Raw genomic sequence first — 18316 nt, 5'->3', positions numbered from 1 at the left:
GCTGGAAGGGGAGGATGGCGTCGGTTGTGGACTGAATTGTGCCCACCCCCAAAATCATAGGTAGAATCCCCGACTCCCCAGCACCTCAGAATTAGCTGTATTTGGAGACAGGGTCTTGAAAGAGGTAATAAAGCTAAAATTATGTCTGTCATAGGATGACCCTAATCCCCTCTGACCGCTGTCCTGAAGAGGAAATCAGGACACAGACATGCAAGGGGACAAGCATGTGAGGACCCAGGGAGAAGGCTGCACCCACACGGCCAGGAAAGGCCTCAGGAGGGACCAGCCCTGCCACCACCTGGACCTCAGGTGTCCAGCCTCCAGCACGAGGAGGAAATAAATGTGTGTTGTCCGAACGCCCCTGGTCTGTGGTGCTCGTTACAGTTGCCCAAGCTGTGCCCTAAGGTGCTGGACACCTGGGACACCAGAGGCTGTGAGGACCGAGGGACGGTCCTCACACCACCAGCAGAGAAGTGACCAGAGACCCTCTACTCACAGTCAAGGCCAGGAAGGTGCCAGCACCAGGCCCTGGTCCTCACGTGGGCCCAGAAGGTCACCTGTCCTTAAGACCCCAGGAGAGACAGGGAACTGATGGCTCCAGCAGGGGTCAAGGGGTGGGGTACATCAAATCATCCCAAATAAATAGCCTCCCAGGAATCCTCACAGCTGCATGGGCCTTATTCTCTATCCAACACGCTGCTGTCACCTTCTTGAAATTCCTACTTTTGAACAAGAGACCTGTGTTTTCACTTTTCACAGAGCTCTGCAGATTCTATCGCTGTCCCCCCAGCATCCGGATCCTTGCCTCAGCCTCTCCGTTTGGGGAAACCAGCCACTGGCCGTTTCACGGGAGGAGACAGACCTCAGAGGATGGTAATGGGGTCATGGGGAAGGCCCTGAGGGCCGGAGGGTCTGGGAGCCTGGCCAGAGCCACAGCCCCCTGCCCTGGAGGCTCGGTCCTGGCTTCTTTCCACAAATACCAGCAGGCACCTCCTGCTACGCCCTCCACGCCTTCAAAGAGCCAAAGGTAAAGGTACACAGGAAAACAGATGATTTTAATAAAGTGCCACAGTGCCGCGCAGGGGTGGGCGGCGGGCGGCCCGGTTGGTGAGAGGCGCCTGTGGCCCCGGGCGCCCTGTCGGCAGACTGGGCCCCTGCCCCGGGCCGGAGGGGACACGCAGGAGGCACGTGGCCCCCGGGTTTGGAGCAAACATGTTTATTGCAGGCAAGGCACGGCGGGTGCGGACGGGCTCACCAGGCGAAGAGCGGCTTGCGGTCCTCCTTGGAGAGCTCACACAGGCAGGTGAGCAGCAGCAGCGCGTCGCCCAGGAACTTGGGGGGCACCACGTCGATGACCAGCTTGCGCAGCGCGGCCGGGCTGCTGTGCAGCGGGTCGGCGCGCAGGTCGGGCCGCTGCTTCAGGATGCCGTAGGTGTTGATGAGGAACTCGCTGAACACCGGGTGCACCTCACGGTTGTAACCCAGCCTCTCCAGGCGCGCGGTCAGCATCAGGTAGCGGTGTGTCAGCTCACGAAGCTTCTTCTCGTCCACCGACCCGTCCAGGGACTTGATGGACGTCTGGGGGTGGTGGGGGTGGGCACAGCGCGGGCGTGGGTGGGGGCGACAGGGGCCCCAGGGCAGGGAGGGGTCCTCACAGCAGGGAGGGGACTCCAGGACAGGGAGGGGACCCTGGGGCGGAGAGGCACACCTGCTTGATCTTCTCAGGGATGTTGGACACGGTGAAGCCATACAGCCTGGTCACTCCTGGGAAGACATAGGCCAGGATGCGCCGGTCCAGCTGGAAGGCGATCTCCCCGACGATGCGCCCGTCCTTCGCAGCGCTGGAGAAGCCCTGGATCTCTGTGAGCAGCGGGGGCAGTGAGCCAGGCTGGGGGCTCCAGGACACGGACGGTCAGGGGCCACCCGCCTTCCTCCTGCCCGTGCCCCAGGATCTACTTTGAGAAAAGGACCAACCTAAACGCAACTGCTGTAAGTTTGGGGTGAAGCCACTGGGGCCTGGGCGGGGCTTCCCAAAGGGGCCCAAGCATGATGAAGGCGCATGGCCTGCTCCTCCCCACTGCTGCATCCCCTGCCCTCCACTGCGAGGGCAAATACAAATGGAAAAGAAAACCTTGACTTTTCTGTCACCAAAAAGGAGAGAGAGACCTATTCTCTTTTCCCTCTTAGAGCAACCTGAGAAAGCTGTGATCCTGAGTCCTCTCTCTGTCCCTTTGAGATGGACAGAAATGTCTTTAAGAGCTTGTTTTACAGCCCAGGACTATTTGTATTGCCCCTCCCCCAGGGGATTCTGGCCAGGCACCTGGGTCAAGAGTAAGCCCTACCAGAAGGCCCACCCCTCTGACCAGGTGCGTCGGGAGAGGCTAGGTAGGCATGTCCCCTCATCTCCTGAGGGCAGGGTGCAGGTTGACTCGACAACACGTGTGTGACCCATGTGATTCAACATGTGTGTGCCCCGTGTGACTCGACAACACGTGTGCCCCATGTGACTCAACACACGTGATCCATGTGACTCGGCAACACGCTGACCCATGTGACTCGACAACACGTGTGCCCCATGTGACTCGACAACATGTGTGATCCATGTGACTCGACAACACGCGTGACCTATGTGACTCGACAACACGTGTGGCCCATGTGGCTCGACAACACGTGTGTGCCCCATGTAACGGGTCCTGTCCGCCTGGCTGTCTTGGAAGCCTCTGCATCACAGGCTGGTTTAATGTTTACTTGATAATAAAACTCTTCCCTGAGTTTGTGGAGAGGATTGCTGGGTGGGCAGGAGATCCTGTCTAACTGTCTTCCTGATGTTTCCAGGCCCAGCAGCCACCCTCCCCCCCCAACACCTGCTTCCAAATCTGCCCTCCTACAGCAGCCTCTGTTCATTGTGCAGCAGATAGGCGGCCACGCCTTCAAAACCCTGTGCTCTCTGAAAAACACCCTGCCAGTTACTACCGTTGGATGAATCTGACATGGAGAGACCCAAAGTGAGGAGGCCTGCGTCAGAGTCAGGCAGAGCCTCTGCGCTGGGGACCCTCCACCTGACCGGGGCCCCCAGACCCCTGCCGCTTCCACACTCTGCTCTTTCATCCCCACGAGAGACACTTAATAACAGAGCCATCCGTAGAGCCTTTCCTAGAGCCCCTGTGGCTTTTCCAAACCTGACCGCGACGCAGACCCTCCAGGGCATCAACCGGGTGCAGCCCACGGGGCCCACCCAGCAGGCGGACAGCGCACGCACAGACTGGGTCCTGTGACCCGCACACAACTGCACCCTCCGGAGGCTCAGGCTCCAACACTCAGGACACCCCACACCAGCCCAGGGGAGCCTCCCGTGTGGCCATCTGAGCCGTGAGTGCTGCGGAGCCCCAGGACCAGCCATACCTGTGACCCGTACAGTTGGCCCCCTCCTGTGACTGTGTCCACATAACCGCTAGTCCCAGAAAGCTGCCAGGTCACTCCCACCACAGGAACACGGTAGCCCCTCCCAGCACATAACAGCCAGTCAGCACGGGCTTATCAGCTCCTTCCAGGACAGGCTGGACAGCCAGAGAGGACAGGCCGAGGGGGTAGGGGACTGTGCTTCCACTCCCTCAGCCGCACCTGCAGGCACTGAGCGAGGAGTCCGTGACCGAGGCGCACGGGGCACAGTCCATGTGGCTCTGCAGGCGGGGGTGGGGAGAAGGAGGAGCCACAAGGGTGTGGATGCAGATGGCCCAGAGCCACATGTCCCCCAGCAGACCCAGCGAGGAAGGCCTCGGAGCTGTGGGGCCCTGGAGCCAAAGGATCACCGGGTGGGGAAAGTCGGATATGAGCTGAGACGGTGCAGGGCTCCAAGGGCCCAGGAGAAATGCTGGGGTGGAATGCCGGGGAAACGGGCCACAGAGGGTGTCAGAAAGTGATCTGGTGTCACTCAAGCAGCTGGAGTGGCAAGAGGGACAGTGGCTCCCCACACAGCTCTGGACCTCAGGAGGTGAGCGGGTGAGGGAGGTTCCTGGCAAGACGCCCCCTCCCAGGAGCACCACCTGATGGGGATTCGGAGCCCTCCGAGGCATCCTGGGGGGCGGCATCCGCTTTCTTTCCCCAGGAGCGTTTTCTGGTGCCTCTGGGACTTCATTCATCCTCACCATGATCCCAAAGGGGCCTCAGACCCCACTTACAGACAAAGGAACTGAGGCATATGGGGCCCAATGCTTCCCCGATCATTTAAAAATGTTTTTTATTCAGATACAATTCACATCCTATAAAACTGAGTCTCTCAAAGTACGCAGTTCAGATGTTTTTCTATATTCACAGTTGTACAGCCATCACCGCAATCAAATTCCAAAATATTTTCATCACCAAAGCGATACCCTGTACCCACTATCAGTCACACAGCGCTCTCCCCGCAGCCCCGCAGCTACCAAACTACTTCCTGTCCTTATGGATGTATCTATTCTGGACATTTCATGCAAGTGTAGCCACGCAGCAGGTGATCCTCAGGCTGGGCTGGCTTTCTCTCAGCTGTTTCCGAGGTGCCTCCACACTCCAGCAGGTGTCAGCACAGCATTCCTATCTGGGGCAGAACCAATCCCGTTGCATGGATGGACCACATTCTGTTCATCCCTTCGTCCGTTGAGAGGCCTTTGCGCTATCATGGACAACGTTGCTATGAACATTCATATAAAAATTTTTGTGTGGGGGCGCTCAGTCAGCCAAGTGTCTGACTTCAGCTCAGGTCATGATCTATCTCATCACTTGTGAGTTCGAGCCCCACATTGGGCTCTCTGCTGTCAGGCAGAGCCCACTTCAGTTCCTGTCTCCCTCTCTCTCTGCCCCTCCCCAGTTCGTGCTTTGTCTCTGTCTCAAAAATAAATAAAAACATCAAAAAAAATTTTTTTTTAATTTTGTGTGGACAAATGTTTTCAGTTCTTTTAGATACATATGCCCAGGAATGGAATCATTGGTAATTCTATGTGTAACTTTTGATGAAATGCCAAACTGCTTTCCACAGCGACAATGTACATGGGTTCCGATTGTCTCCACATCCTCTCCAACACTTGTGCCGGTCCCTCATTTTTTTATAGCCATCCTAGTAGACGTGAAGTGGTTTCTCATTGTGGTTTCATCAGTGTTTGGCTGATGACTGAGGATTTGGAGCATCTTTTCATGTGCTTATTTGTCATCTATACGTCTTCTTTGGGGAAATATTCATTGTGTTTTGCCCATTTTTAATTAGATTGTCTTTTTACTGTGGAGTTGTAGAGAGTTCTTATATATCCTGGATACTAGCCCCTTATCATCTGATTGACAAATATTTTCTCCCACTCTGTAGGCTCAGTTCACTTTCTTGAAATGTGTTCCTCTGAAATACAAAAGTTTTGGGGCGCCTGGGTGGCTCAGTTGGTTGAGCATTCAAATTCAGCTTAAGTCATGATCTCATGGTTCATGAGTTTGAGCCCCGTGTCGGGCTCTGTGCTAACAGCTCAGAGACTGCTTCAGATCCTCTGTCCCTCTCCCTCTCCCTCTGCTCCTCCCCTGCTCGTTCACTACCTCTCTCAAAAATAAATAAACATTAAAAAAAAAAAAAAGATTCTCCTTCCGCCCCTCTCCCCTGTTCATGGACTTTCTCTCTTTCTAAAATAAAAAATCAATAAATACAAAAATTTTTACTTTTGATACAACCCAATACATATACTTTTCCTTTTGTTGCTAATGCTTTTGGTGTCACATCTGAAAATCTATTGCCAAATCCGAGGTCATGAGATTTTTCTCTGTGTTTTCTTCTAAGTGTTATATGGCTTTAGCTCTTTTAGATTTTTTTAGGTCTTTGATACATTTTGAGTTAATTTTCACATGGGGTGTGAGGTCCAGCTCATTCTTGTACATGTTTGTCCACTTGTCCCAACATCATTTGTTGCAAAGACAAGTCTCTCTCTGCTGAACAAGTCTTGGTGTCCATGTTGCACATTAAACCTGTAAATGCCTGGGCTTATTTCTGGAACCTCAATTCTACTTTGCTGATCTCTGTACGTCTGTCTTATGACCACCACACTGCCTGGATTCCTGTAGCTTTACAGTAAGTTTTGGAATTGCGAAGTGTAAGTCCTCCAATTTTGCTCTCCTTTCTCAAGATTGTGTTGCCTGTTCTGGGTCCCTTACATTTCCACCTGAATTTCAGGAGGAGTTTGTCAATTTATGCAGGGAAGCCAGCTGGGATTGTGATGGGAATCACGTTGAATCTGCACGTCAACTTGGGGAGTGCTGCCATCGTAATGATGTAAAGCCTTCTGGTCCCCGAACATGAGATGTTTTTCCACTTATTCAGGCCTTCTTTATTTTATTGCCACAGTGCACTGTAGTCTTTAGTGTTCTCCTTCCCTAATCACTTTGCGAGGCTGCATAAGTACCCAAGAGTTCAAGCTGAAAACCAGATTGACTGCACAGCAGTTTGTCAGGGCAGATGAGAGCCATGAAGCTCAGAGTGCAAATTTCCCCTTCTATATTCATACACTTCTCTAATCAGGAATCAGTCTCGCTTACCATCCTGTTCTGTCTTTAAAGCATAAATTGGATGGAAGAAGTGATATATACCTGAGATGTTCTAGCAATCATTTCTAGTCCAAACTTGGCCTTCCAAGATTCAGCCAAAATCTATTCTTCACAGAAAAAAGTCAACAATATTGATAAACCTGTAGCCAGACATATTAGGGGAAAAGAGAAAGAGGACAAAAATTACCACTATCAGAAATTAGAGATGGTCTCACCGCAGATCCTACAGATGTTAAAAGGATAATAATGGAATACTAGAAACAATTTTATGCTAATAAATTTGACAGCTTAGATGAAATGGATTAATTCCTTAAAAAACACAGAAGCTCACTATCGTGAGTGAATTGCCAAAGCTCCCTAAGAAGAAATAGATCATTTGAATAGCTGTATATCGACAAGGAAACTGAACTTGTGGCAGGGGAAATATTCCTACAAAGACAATTAAAGACTTGGGTGGATTCAGTGGTGACTTTTACCAAACATCTAAGGAATAAATGATACCAATTCTACATAAACTCCTCTACATAGTTAAAGAGAATGGAGTACTTTCCACCTCATTCACCGAAGTCAACATTAACCTGGTACCAAAACCAGAAAATGACATGAAAAGAAAACTATAGACCAATATCATAGACAGCAAAAATTCTCAACAAAATTTAGGAAATTAAATCCAACAATACAAAAAAGTATAATACGTCACGACCAAGTAAGGTTTATCTCAGGAATGTGAGGTTGGTTTACAATTCAAAAATCAATCAATGTAATTAACCATATTAGCTGAAACAGACTACAAATAAAAACCAAATGCTCATCTCAGTAGATGCAGAAAAAGCATTTCACAAAATCCAATATCCATTCATTATAAGAAAACTAGGAATTAAAGGGAACTTCCTCAACCTGATAAAATTCATCTACAAAGACCTGAGCTAACATCATACTTAACAATAACAGACTGAATGCTTCCTAAATTAGGAAAAGAAAAAAAGAAAAAGTCCACTGTCACCATTTCTTGCCAATGCAATAAGATAAGAAAAATAAAAGGAATACAAACTAGAAATGAAAAAATAAATTTGTCTTTATTTGCAAATGACACAATCATATATCCTAAGGAATCTACAAAAAGCTACTAGAACAGTGGTGCCTGGGTGACTCAGTCAGTTAGCGTCCAACTTTGGCACAGGTCATGATCTGCTGGCTTGTGAGTTCAGGCTCCGCATCAAGCTCTGCACTGGCAGTGTGGAGCCTGCTTGGGATTCTCTCTCTCTCTCTCTCTCTCTCTCTCTCTCTCTCTCTCTCTCTCTCTCTTTCTCTGCCCCTCCCAAATTTGTAAGCTCTGTCTCTCTCAAAATAAATAAACTTAAAGAAATCTACTAGAACAAATGAGTTCAGGAGGCGCCTGGATGGCTCAATAGATTAAGCCTCTGACTTCAACTCAGGTCATGATCTCACATTTCATGATTCATGCCCAATATTGGGCTCTGCACTGACAGCACAGATTCTCTGTCTGCCTCCCTCTTCTCCCTGCTCCCTGACACTCTGCCTCAAAAATAATAAATAAAAACATTTTAAAAAATAAGTGAGTTCAGTAAGGTTGCAAGATACAACATTTTTATTTTTCAGGGTTCTCCAGAGAAATAGAAACAGAACCAACAGGGTGTGTGTGTGTGTGTGTGTGTGTGTGTGTGTGTGTGTGTGTGCACGCGCGCGCACGCGCGTAGGAAATTGGCCCACATGATTATGGAGACTAACAAGTCTCAAGATCTGCAAGGTGAGTTAGCAAGCTAGAGATCCAGGGAGACTGAAAATGTTGTTCTAGCCTGCCTTTAAAGGTCTGAGAACCAAGAGAACCAATGGTGTGGTTTCAGTCCAGAGCACTGAAGGCTTGAAACTCAAGAACATGTTTCAGTTCAAGGCATGTTTCAGGTCCAAAGGCAACCAGGCAGGAGGAATTTTCTCTTCCTTGGGGTAGGATCAAACTTTTTGTCCTATTCAGGCCTTGAAGTGATGGGATGAAGCCCACCCACACTGAGAGGGCAATGTGCTTACTCAGTCTATTAAATGTTCAACTCATCCAGAAACACTCTCACAGAAACACCCAGAATGTTTGACCAATTATCTGGGTAGTTCTTTTCATGGCCCAGTCAAGTCGACAAATAAAATTAAGGATCACAGGAGTAAATACACAAAAATCAACTGTGTTACTATATACTAGAAATGAGCAATCAGAAATTGATAATGATAAAGGCAATACTATTTCCTATAGTATCAAAAATGCGAAAATACTAAGAATTAATTTATCAAAATGTGCAAGATCTATACATAGAAGACTATAAACACTGTTGAAAGAAATGTTTAAAGAACTACATAAATGGAGAGACACACAGCATTTACGGACCCAAAGGTTGAATATTGTTATTATTAATAAATTGTTAATTTCCCTGAAAACTGACCTAATCAATCTATAGATCCAGAGCAATCCCAATCAAACTCCTTGCAAGCTTTTGTGCGAAGTTGGACAAGTTGATTCTAAAACTCATGTGGAAATGCAAAGGACCTACAATAGCCAGGGCAACTTTGAAAATGGAGAACAAGACATTATATGAATGACGATCTTACTTTAAAGCTACAGTAATAGAAACCATATGTACTGGAATCAACACAGACAAATAACACAGCATGGCGGGGGGAAGGTGTCCAGAGATAAACTTATACATATATGAACAGTTGATTTTTGACAAAAGGGTCAAGGCAATTCAATGAAGAAAAAATAATCTTTCTAAACACTGGTGTTGGAAGAAGCCAACAAATGCAAATCTCATACCATGCACAAAAATTGACTTGAAATTGATCAGAAACCTAAATGTAAAATCTAAAGCCATAATACTTCTAGAAGAACACATAGGAAACAATCTTTGTGACCATGAGTTTGACAAAGATTTCTTAAATAGGACACAAAAAACATGAATTGTATAAAACAAAAAAAAATCAATAAACTGGACTTTATCAAATTAAACAGTTTTGCTCTTTAAAGAACACTTATGCAACTGAAAGGCCAGAGAGTGGGAGACAACATTTGCAAGACACACACCCAGAAAAGGATTTGTATCCAGAATATATGTAGAACTCTGACAACTCGATCATAAGATAAGCAAGTCCATTTTTTTTAATAGGCAAAAAATGTCCACAGAAGCAGCCCCAGACCCTGGCCTCCCAGCCACACTCTCCTCCCTCTGCAGGAAAATGGAGAAGCTGTGCCCAGCTGGTCACCCAGACTACTGCACCCTGGTGCCCGCCCCTGCCTGGGCCATACCGTTAAGGTAGTAGCTCCTTCTCGTCCTGTCCCCAGACGGCAGGCTGCTCTCTGAGAAGCACACTTTCTTGGGCCGGACCATCTCCCTGGGCTCCAGCAGGGTCTTGTCTGCCAGCGGGTCCTGCAAGGGGTTCAGGAGCGGGGACAGCTTCCTGTCAGTGCCTCGGGGTGCACGCAGCTCTGGGGGGCTGAGGAAAGCCTTGAAGGGCACCTGGGAGGAGGTGGCACAGCCAGGGGAGGCGTCATCCTCACTGGAGATGGGGGCATGTGAGCACAGCAGGTCCTCCAGGGAGGACGTCTGCAGCTGGGAGGGTGCATCAGGGATGCCACTGAACCTTCCAAAGTCTGCACCTGGGATGGGGAGGGAGGGCAGGTCAGGCTGTGTTCCTGAGACATCCCTAAGGAGGGAGAGAATACAGAAGAACATCCACATACCCAGCCTCAATCTGTGACACCCCACCCCGTGTTTCAGAGCCCTCCTCCTCCCTCTAGAGAATATGACACTGTGGGTGCCCAGCCCACCTGAGGAAACCACCAGCCTCAAGTTTATGGGCACGGCAAGCACACGTGCCCCCGTGCGCTTCCCACCCACCTGGGAACCCACACACAATACAGAGGGACTTGCTTATGCTTTTAAATGTACATAAATGGTATCATCCTATACATGTTTTATCCTGCAAAATACCTTTTTGCTGCATTTTTTTGGGAATTCATCCATATTGAATCATTGGGTAGCTTACCTGATACATTTAACCATTTTTTGGCACACATGGGCATGCATGCATGCACGCATGTGAGTGTGCACGCGCGCGTGCACACACACACACACAGCAATTTTCATATCCACTGCCCTGTTGATAAGCATGGGGATGATTCCTGTTTTCCTTGAAAAAGCAAAGCTATAATCAGCATTCCTTAATGTGCCTCCTTGCTCACAGTGGGCAAGGTGCGTGCTGTTTATACTGTCTACACTGGGCTCAGGTGTGTGCTGTTTAACCTCCTCTGTATTCTACATCAGTGGTCCCCCGGCAGAAAACAACACATGGCTTTTCCCTAATCCCCAGTGATAGTGAACATCATTTCATGTGCTCATCGGCCCCTCAGGTTTCCTTTCTGTGAATTTTCTTTGCCTTTTCTCTGCTTGTTTTTTTGGGGGGAGGGGTGGTCTTTAAAATTATTTGTAACAGCTTTTTTTGTCTCCTGCATACTAATTCCTTGTTGATGAAAAGTGTTGTGTCTTCCGGTGGGTGCCTTGCTTAGGTCTGAATCTCTTTTATACTGACTCTCATGCAGAAGTTTTAAATTATAATGTAGTCAACTTTAACTTATCGATTCTTTTTGATTTATAAAATCCTTTCTTACCCTCATGTTATAATCTTGTTCTCCTGGCAATAAGCTAAATATATACTTGAGAAATAGTGTGTTTTAAGAGCTATCATGAAAAATTATATCCTAAAAGGTGCCTCCTCAGGAACCAACTGATCTATCTCCAGCAATGATTTCTCAGAAAAAAATGTTCAAAAAAAGACATCCATTAGGATGTGTCTTGCCTCCTGTTGCCCATGTGGCCAGGAGAAAATTGTATTTCCTCAGAAGTAAAAGCATTCTCCCAAGTAACGATCACATCGAGGAAGAAATAATAATAAAAAACAATCATTATTGATAATGAAAATCAGAACATTATATATTAAGACATCAGTACGTTTAAGACTGTATTTGGATTGAAATTAGTAATTTAAATGCTTCAATTACTTTTTAAAAATCATCTCGGGGCGCCTGGGTGGCTCAGTCGGTTGGGCGTCCGACTTCGGCTCAGGTCATGATCTCGCGGTCCGTGAGTTCGAGCCCCGCGTCAGGCTCTGTGCTGACAGCTCAGAGCCTGGAGCCTGTTTCAGATTCTGTGTCTCCCTCTCTCTCTCTGACCCTCCCCCGTTCATGCTCTGTCTCTCTCTGTCTCAAAAATAAATAAACGTTAAAAAATAAATAAATAAATAAATAAATAAATAAATAAATAAATAAAAATCATCTCAAAATTAAACATTCAAATCAAGATATGAAGAGGAGCTCTTAAGAAAACAATGAACACGACCGCGAAATACACCGCAGACAGTTCTGTGAAAGTCTACAAGACCATGAAACTGGAAAACTACCTTAGGGAAACAGAAAACATGAAGAAATAAAATTGGAAATGAGAAAAGCAACATAAGAAAGACCAGGAAGAGGTCTGAGTTACAAGCAACCATTATACACAACTGCATCGTCACTAAGATTTCAGTAACAGGAGAACTCTTGCGGGAAATTATTTTTAAATGACTCAGTAAGAAGTAGAAAAACTAAATGGACCAGTAAGCAAAGAAGAAAAATCTACAAGTTATAAAACAATTATGCTCTGAGGGCTGCAGGCCTGGGGGCCTAGTGATAAATTCTTTCAGGCTCCAAATGATTCTGAATCCCTATATTACATAAATAAGGTTAGAACACTGAAAAAAATTAAAAGATGCTTCTTGATTGAGATTATAACTGGTCACAAGTCTGGTATCAAATCCCCAGAGATCCCACAGAAAGAAGACCAAAGCCCAGATCCAGGTAGGAACAGAGTCCCCAGATCCTGAGCAAAGACCCATCCTAGCGAACACCAGGACAGACAACAGGAGCCCGGGGCCTCCCGATGGAGCAGGCCAAGGGCAGGAGCTGAGGGCACCCTACCAAGGCCAAACAAGGTCATGGAAACTGAACAAAACAAGCTGTTTCTCAATTTTTCTTGTTCTTTAAAAAGAAGGACTAGAAGGGTCCTCCCAGCACCTAGCCTGCATGCCCCTCCACCCCCAGGCCCAACTGCCACCAGAGCCAGGGTTCTGGGAATACCAAGGGCAAAGACAAAGGCAAAATTAACAAGTATACACACTGTCGATCTCATTTAAATCATTTGCACACAGTGCGGTTGTAGACTCAGAAAACAGACCAAACTAACAAGCATAGCACACAGGGCACACAGGCAGCTGAGGAAGAAGCTGGTGTGCGAGCCTAGCCACTGTGCGTGGTCCTGTGGGTCAGGAGGGCACTGGAAGGGTGCAGAGGACACAGCAGCATCTATTTCAACAGCACAGGGCCTTTGACCCAAGGATTTCCCGGCTGTTACCCCAATGGCAGGTGGCAGGGGGCTGGAGGGCACCGCCTGGCCTGGCGCCGGGCTGCTGTTGTGGGGAACCCCTGCCCTCCACCCCGAGAGTCGCTCCAGCGCTGGAGTGCAGGCCCTGGATCTAGAAAAGAGGACCTCCAGGTGACAAAAGTAAGGTGGATGGAAGGGGCAAAGTATAGAACAGTTCAACCGTGTTTAGGGGAACCCAGAAGATCCCCCGATGTGCACATGAATATCCACCACAAATTTCAGACAGAAACCCAAGAAAATGTTGACAGTGGCTCCCTTTGGGAGCAGGGCCAGGAGCACGAGCTTGGCCTTGTATGTTACATCCTCTTGGGTTATTTATAAGTTTGCCAGGAGCTCCTGTTGTTGAATGAAGAAAGCAGGTTTTTAAAGCACATCCTGCGTTGAAGGCAGACGTTAAGGGCCCGTGGGAAACATGAGCCATTGCTGGTGGCAGTTCCCTTCTGTTCACAAATGTCTGCTGCTGTGTTAAGAGTCGTTCCAAACTCCAGTCCCCAAAGAAGGCTGAGGGTTGTGGCCAGGCCCGAAGGCAGTGTCCCAGAGCCCCGGGCATGGGGGTGGCCCCTCCCTGAGGATGATCAGCCATGCTGACGTTGGCCCACGCCCTGCAGCAAGGGCTCCAGGCCTCCGTGTGGAAGGCTTGGTGGTGTTGGGCTGGCCCAGGGGACTGGAGCTCCTGCTAAGACTGGTGTCTGGCAAAAGTCTGGGATTGCTAGGGGTGACCCACAGGCAGGGGTGCTGGTTGTGGTCCCAGAGACTCTGCCCTGACCGAAGCCCTGACCAGGGTCTCTCCAGGAGCAGCCCGACCCTTGTGAGTCCGCACCTCTACTAACCAGGCATGGGAGGGAAGGTGAGAGAGGGAGGGCCCCAGCATCCCTGCCAGTACTCACACAGGGGTGGCTCTGAGCCCTCAGAGGTGGCCCCAGCCTGACCCAGTTCCCAGGACAAAGGACAATGAAGTCACACTGGGTTTGATTCTTGGCAGTAATCACAGCACCTATGAGGCTTGGTGACAAGTGCCTTTTGCAGCCACTGCACAATGCATCCCTGGTGGCCCAAGAAGGCAGCACTGACCCTCTGTGGGATGTCACACAGGTGACAAGTCCTGGGAGGTCAGTCCCTCTTCAGCAAGTTTCTGGTGACAAGCATGTGCCTTGGCCTCTGGTGGGAATTCAGAACTGGTGGGGATAGGGTTTTCTCAGCTGCCCCTTGGGGCGTCATTGTCCTCTTTCTGCCATCCTCCACCCCCACCCTCTGCTTGTCCAAGCTCCCTCTTCAAGGTCCTCCTTGAGGCTGAAGGACCCCAAGGACATGTTTGCCCAAGGGGCTTTGCATCCATGAGCTCTGTGCAGGGGGCTGGTGAGTAGCCGCTAGTGAGGTGGGGGGCTAACCCCCACCCCATTTTCTAGATGTGGCTTCGTGGCCCAGAGGGCCTTACCTGAGGACACACAGGAGAATGGGGAACTGGGTCTTGGTTTACTCAGACCTCAGGGATGGGAAGGGGCCCGAGACCACCGGCATCACCGAACAAGGCCCCTGCCGGGGCACAACGGCCTCACCACGGCTCCTGGAGCCCAGCAGCCAGCTGGGCCCTGCTGTCCTGCCTGTAGCCTCACCTGCGCTCCCGGGGGAGCTGTCCTCGGGGTAGGCGGGTGCCTTGGGGAAGAGCAGGTCCCGGCCCCCAAGGCCACCGCGCTCCTGGCAGCTCTCGCTGAGCAGACGCTTCAGCATCTGGTTCTCCTTCATGAGGCGCACCTGCTTCTTCAGGTCTGCATTCTCACTCATGAGCCTGTTCATCAGCTCACTCCCCTCGGCCATGGCCACGCCTTTAGGTGCTCACGTATGGGCTTGCAGCCCCATGGAGGTGGAAATCCAGTGCCGTAGACACTCCAGAAACAGCCCTGGAGTTCCACCACTGCCTGGCCTTCCGCAGCCTTGTGATGTCGCCCTTAAAGAGCCAGTGCCACCCCGGCCGTCGCCCGTCCCACCTGCTGCACCCACAGACCTCGCCTGTGCCGGTGCCCACAGAGCAACACCTCCCACCAAGAGTGAGTGCCGAGAACACAGGGAACAGACAGGAGGGATGAGGACGGGTCTTGAGGGGAGGGCAGCCAGCTCAAGAGAGGAATGTTCCGGCACCTTCTAGCAACAGCCAGAGCACTGGGCTGAGGGGAGCATCAGGCCATCCACACCGTGTGGCATGTGCAGACCTCAGGGGGATTCTGCCTTTACTCCGCCTGACTCATGGTGTCTCTGCCCATGAGTGGCTCCCCATTCCGGGGGGTAAGCGGGATCCCCCAGAACCGAGGCCGGTGTCTGGTGTGCAGACACGTATTAGGGTGCGCACCTGGGACACACACTTTAAGAAAAAGGGGCAGTGGGGCAGAGGGAGGGGAGCTCGGGTGCCCCCAACAGCCCACAAGCCCTGTGGACTCCAGGAGGGCTCTGATCTGAAGGGGCTGGCAGTTGGAGGCAGCCTGCTGACCACTTCCCTCGTAAGAAGGGCTGGACTGTGAGCCCTGAGCGACCGGAACACTGACTGTTACTGGACCTAACTGAAGACTCCCCCCGACCGGGCACAAGGGCTGTGCGGACCAATCACACACAGACCTGTGCTTGTGGAGTCCTGCCAGGGTGCAGATTTTGGTCCTCGGGTAGTGGGACCACCACAAAGCCACCCCAACACCCGCTCTTCCAACTAACTACTGAGGGCAATAAATGCACTCAGCACTGTTTCCTGGCTCTGGAGTTCTTGGTCGTGCTTCTTGGCAGCCGTTGAGGCACCAGAGAGGTCGTGTCCTGATCCTCTTGGGAAGGGATAGAGTCCAAACAAGGAACCAGCATATCCTCCATCCTTCAGCCCCAACATCCAGGGTTCCCCATGCCACATCAAGGGCACTCGGGGTACAGGTAGAACAAAGCCATTATTTTCCCCAGACTGCCAAGTTAGCATAAGGTTCCTTCAAGGAGAGAAAGCCTTGAGTCGGGTTTTGTGGAAAGATTTTTTTTTTTTAACTTTTTTAAATGCTTATTTTTGAGAGAAAGAGAGTGTGAGTAGTAGAAGGGCAGAGAGAGAGAGGGAGACACAGAATCCAAAGCAGGCTCCAGGCTCTGAACTGTCAGCACAGAGTGTGATGCAGGGCTCAAACTCACAAACCGTGAGATCATGAGCCAAAGCCGGACGCTTAACCCAGGCACCCCTGGGAAAGAGGATTTCTAAGTCCCAAACGTACCTCATGCAACCTGAAACAGGCCCAGTGTCTGGACCCACAGCCTCTCACATCAGACAAGGACAGCGGGGACATGGGTAGTGCCCACTAAGCAAGGGTGTGCAGGAGTTCCCAGGATGGAGGATGGATGTCTCCCCTCAAAACCCCTAAGAGCAAGGCCCTGGGACATGAAAGCATGTCCCCCTACACCATGGCATTTAAAATGCCATTTCTTACGACCCCTAGAAAACCCTATGGAAATCATATCCCCTCCAGCCACTGGACCATCACCCTCTGCCAATTTTCTGATCATGATGCACCATTCTTTTATCACTGGGTTCAACTTGCTAGTAGTCTGTTAAATATTTTCTGTATTTGTGTGGGGAAGTTGATCTGTATTTCCTTTTCCAGTAATGTCTTGATCTGGTTTTCTATCAAGGTCACACCCTCTCAAAGGAGTCGCAAAATGTTCTCTCCTCCTCGAATGTCTGGGTATTTGTGTTAGATTGTTATTTCTGTCTTAAATGATTGACAAAACTCACCAGGAAGCCATCTGAGACTAGAGCTTTCTTCTAGGAAAGTTTTAAATTTCAAATTAATTTCTAAAGTAGATACAGGGTGATTTAAATTTCCCACTTCTTCTCAGGAACACCTATATAATAACCGTGTCTTTCAGGGGATTTTTCCATGTCTGCGCTGTGGAACACTGGCACTGAGCACCCCATGACATTCTCTCATTGTACTCTGTGGTCTCATGCCTCTGAGGACAGACCGCACGGCCACAGCAGAAAACCTAACGTGAACGTGGAGCAGCAGCGCCAGCAGGTGTGTGCAGCAGGACATAAGGATCAGCAAGCCAGGCACAGCAAGCCAGGCAGTGCGAGCAGTGGGATGCAGAGAGGCAGCAGCACGGTGAGCTCGAGCGGACCACGCCAGGTCAGTAGGCCTGGGGGTAACCAGGCTGGATACTGCCTGCTGTCTGCGGGACCTGTGGCAATGCACCTTTTTAATGCCTGCTGTAGGTGTCCTTTCTTTCTGGATCAGACCAGAGACTTGTTAAGTTTCTCCAAGCATCAACTTCACTGATCTCCTCTGTTATGTTTCTTACAGCATTTGACTTGTGCTCTTTTATCTGGTATTTCCTTCCTTCTACTTACTCTGGTTTTAAGTTTTTAATTTTTTTTATTTTTGAGAGAGAGAGAGAGTGTGAGTCAGGGAGGGGCACAGAGAGAGAGGAGAGAGAGAGAGAGAGAGAGAGAGAGAGAGAGAGAGAGCATGAGCAGGGGAGGGGCAGAGAGAGAGGGAAGCACAATCTGAAGCATGCTCCAGGCTCTGAGCTGTCAAGACAGTCTGACGCAGGGCTCAAACCCATGAACTGGAGATCATGACCTGAGCCAAAGTTGGACGCTTAACCAACTGAGCCACCCAGGTGCCCCTGGTTTTAAAATTCTTAAGGTGGACATTTAAATCACAGATTTGAAACCTTATATAGTGTTAATATTTCAGCCTGGAACCATTTCTATGACCACTGCTTTAGATACATCCCACAAATTTCGATGTCATTTTTTTCACTTAGCTTGAAATATTTTATTTCCCTTGTACTTTCATTTATTGATCATTGGCTATTTAGAAGTATAATGCTTAATTTCCAGATATTTGGGATTTTCTCTTTTTTTCCCCCATCACAAATTATGCAGTCAAGTTTCCTACATTTGGGGAAATCGCAGGGGTCAGCACATTCGGAGTGCAATGGTAGCTCCCCTGCCAAGTATTCTTTTTGTCGCTGATTTTTAATTTCATTCCATTACAGTTGGAGAATCCACTGTATGGCTTCAATCCTTCCAAATTTCCTCACCCCGCATGTGGTATTAGTGAATGATGGGTCATAAGCTCTTGAAAAAGAATGTTAGGTGAAGTGTTGGCTCAAGATTTTGTCTACTCAGGATTGTTCCTGCTGAGACGATGTTAAAATCTCCCACTTTATCGGATTCCCTCTCCCTCTGCCCATTTTCGTTTTTCATATTCTGAAGCTGTTATTAGGGCATACGCATTACTGTTATTAAATGACTCTTCGCTTCTAGT

The 18316-nt window shown here is 49.3% G+C and overlaps 3 protein-coding genes across 5 annotated transcripts in view; 1 reads left to right on the top strand and 2 right to left on the bottom strand.

Moving 5' to 3' along the window:
* Positions 1-1083: 1083 nt before the first annotated feature.
* On the bottom strand, positions 1084-16026 carry SPATC1L (spermatogenesis and centriole associated 1 like). Of its 2 annotated transcripts, XM_027041370.2 has the most exons (5): positions 14642-16026; positions 10071-10210; positions 9860-9980; positions 1709-1860; positions 1084-1578 (listed from the first exon to the last, which is right to left on the bottom strand). In XM_027041370.2, the coding sequence occupies exons 1-5, from the start codon at positions 14841-14843 to the stop codon at positions 1252-1254; spliced, it is 942 nt and encodes a 313-aa protein (XP_026897171.1). In that variant the 5' UTR covers positions 14844-16026; the 3' UTR covers positions 1084-1251. The 2 variants fall into 2 exon arrangements, with proteins under 2 accessions (XP_026897171.1, XP_026897169.1); XM_027041368.2 differs by having other exon boundaries at positions 9860-10210.
* Positions 10086-18316, bottom strand: part of LSS (lanosterol synthase) — a 41243-nt gene continuing 33012 nt past the window's right edge. Inside the window, exon 23 of the mRNA XM_027041364.2 lies at positions 10086-10210. The gene's annotated coding sequence lies outside the window, so the exon portion shown is untranslated. The remainder of the gene's footprint in view (positions 10211-18316) is intronic.
* On the top strand, positions 14056-18154 carry LOC128315074 (uncharacterized). 2 transcript variants are annotated; one of them, XR_008297449.1, is made up of 4 exons: positions 14056-14137; positions 14858-15073; positions 16911-17170; positions 18045-18154. XR_008297449.1 is itself a non-coding variant. In XM_053220417.1 (3 exons), exons 1-3 carry the CDS (start codon positions 14363-14365, stop codon positions 17318-17320), a joined length of 648 nt encoding a protein of 215 aa, XP_053076392.1. In that variant the 5' UTR covers positions 14157-14362; the 3' UTR covers positions 17321-17418. The 2 variants fall into 2 exon arrangements, 1 of the variants encoding a protein (XP_053076392.1); XM_053220417.1 differs by lacking the exons at positions 14056-14137; positions 18045-18154 and adding an exon at positions 14157-14384 and having other exon boundaries at positions 16911-17418.

Source organism: Acinonyx jubatus, chromosome C2 (genome assembly GCF_027475565.1).
Source record: "Acinonyx jubatus isolate Ajub_Pintada_27869175 chromosome C2, VMU_Ajub_asm_v1.0, whole genome shotgun sequence".
NCBI classification, from domain to species: Eukaryota; Metazoa; Chordata; class Mammalia; order Carnivora; family Felidae; genus Acinonyx; species Acinonyx jubatus.
This window is presented reverse-complemented; position numbering and strand designations above follow the sequence as displayed.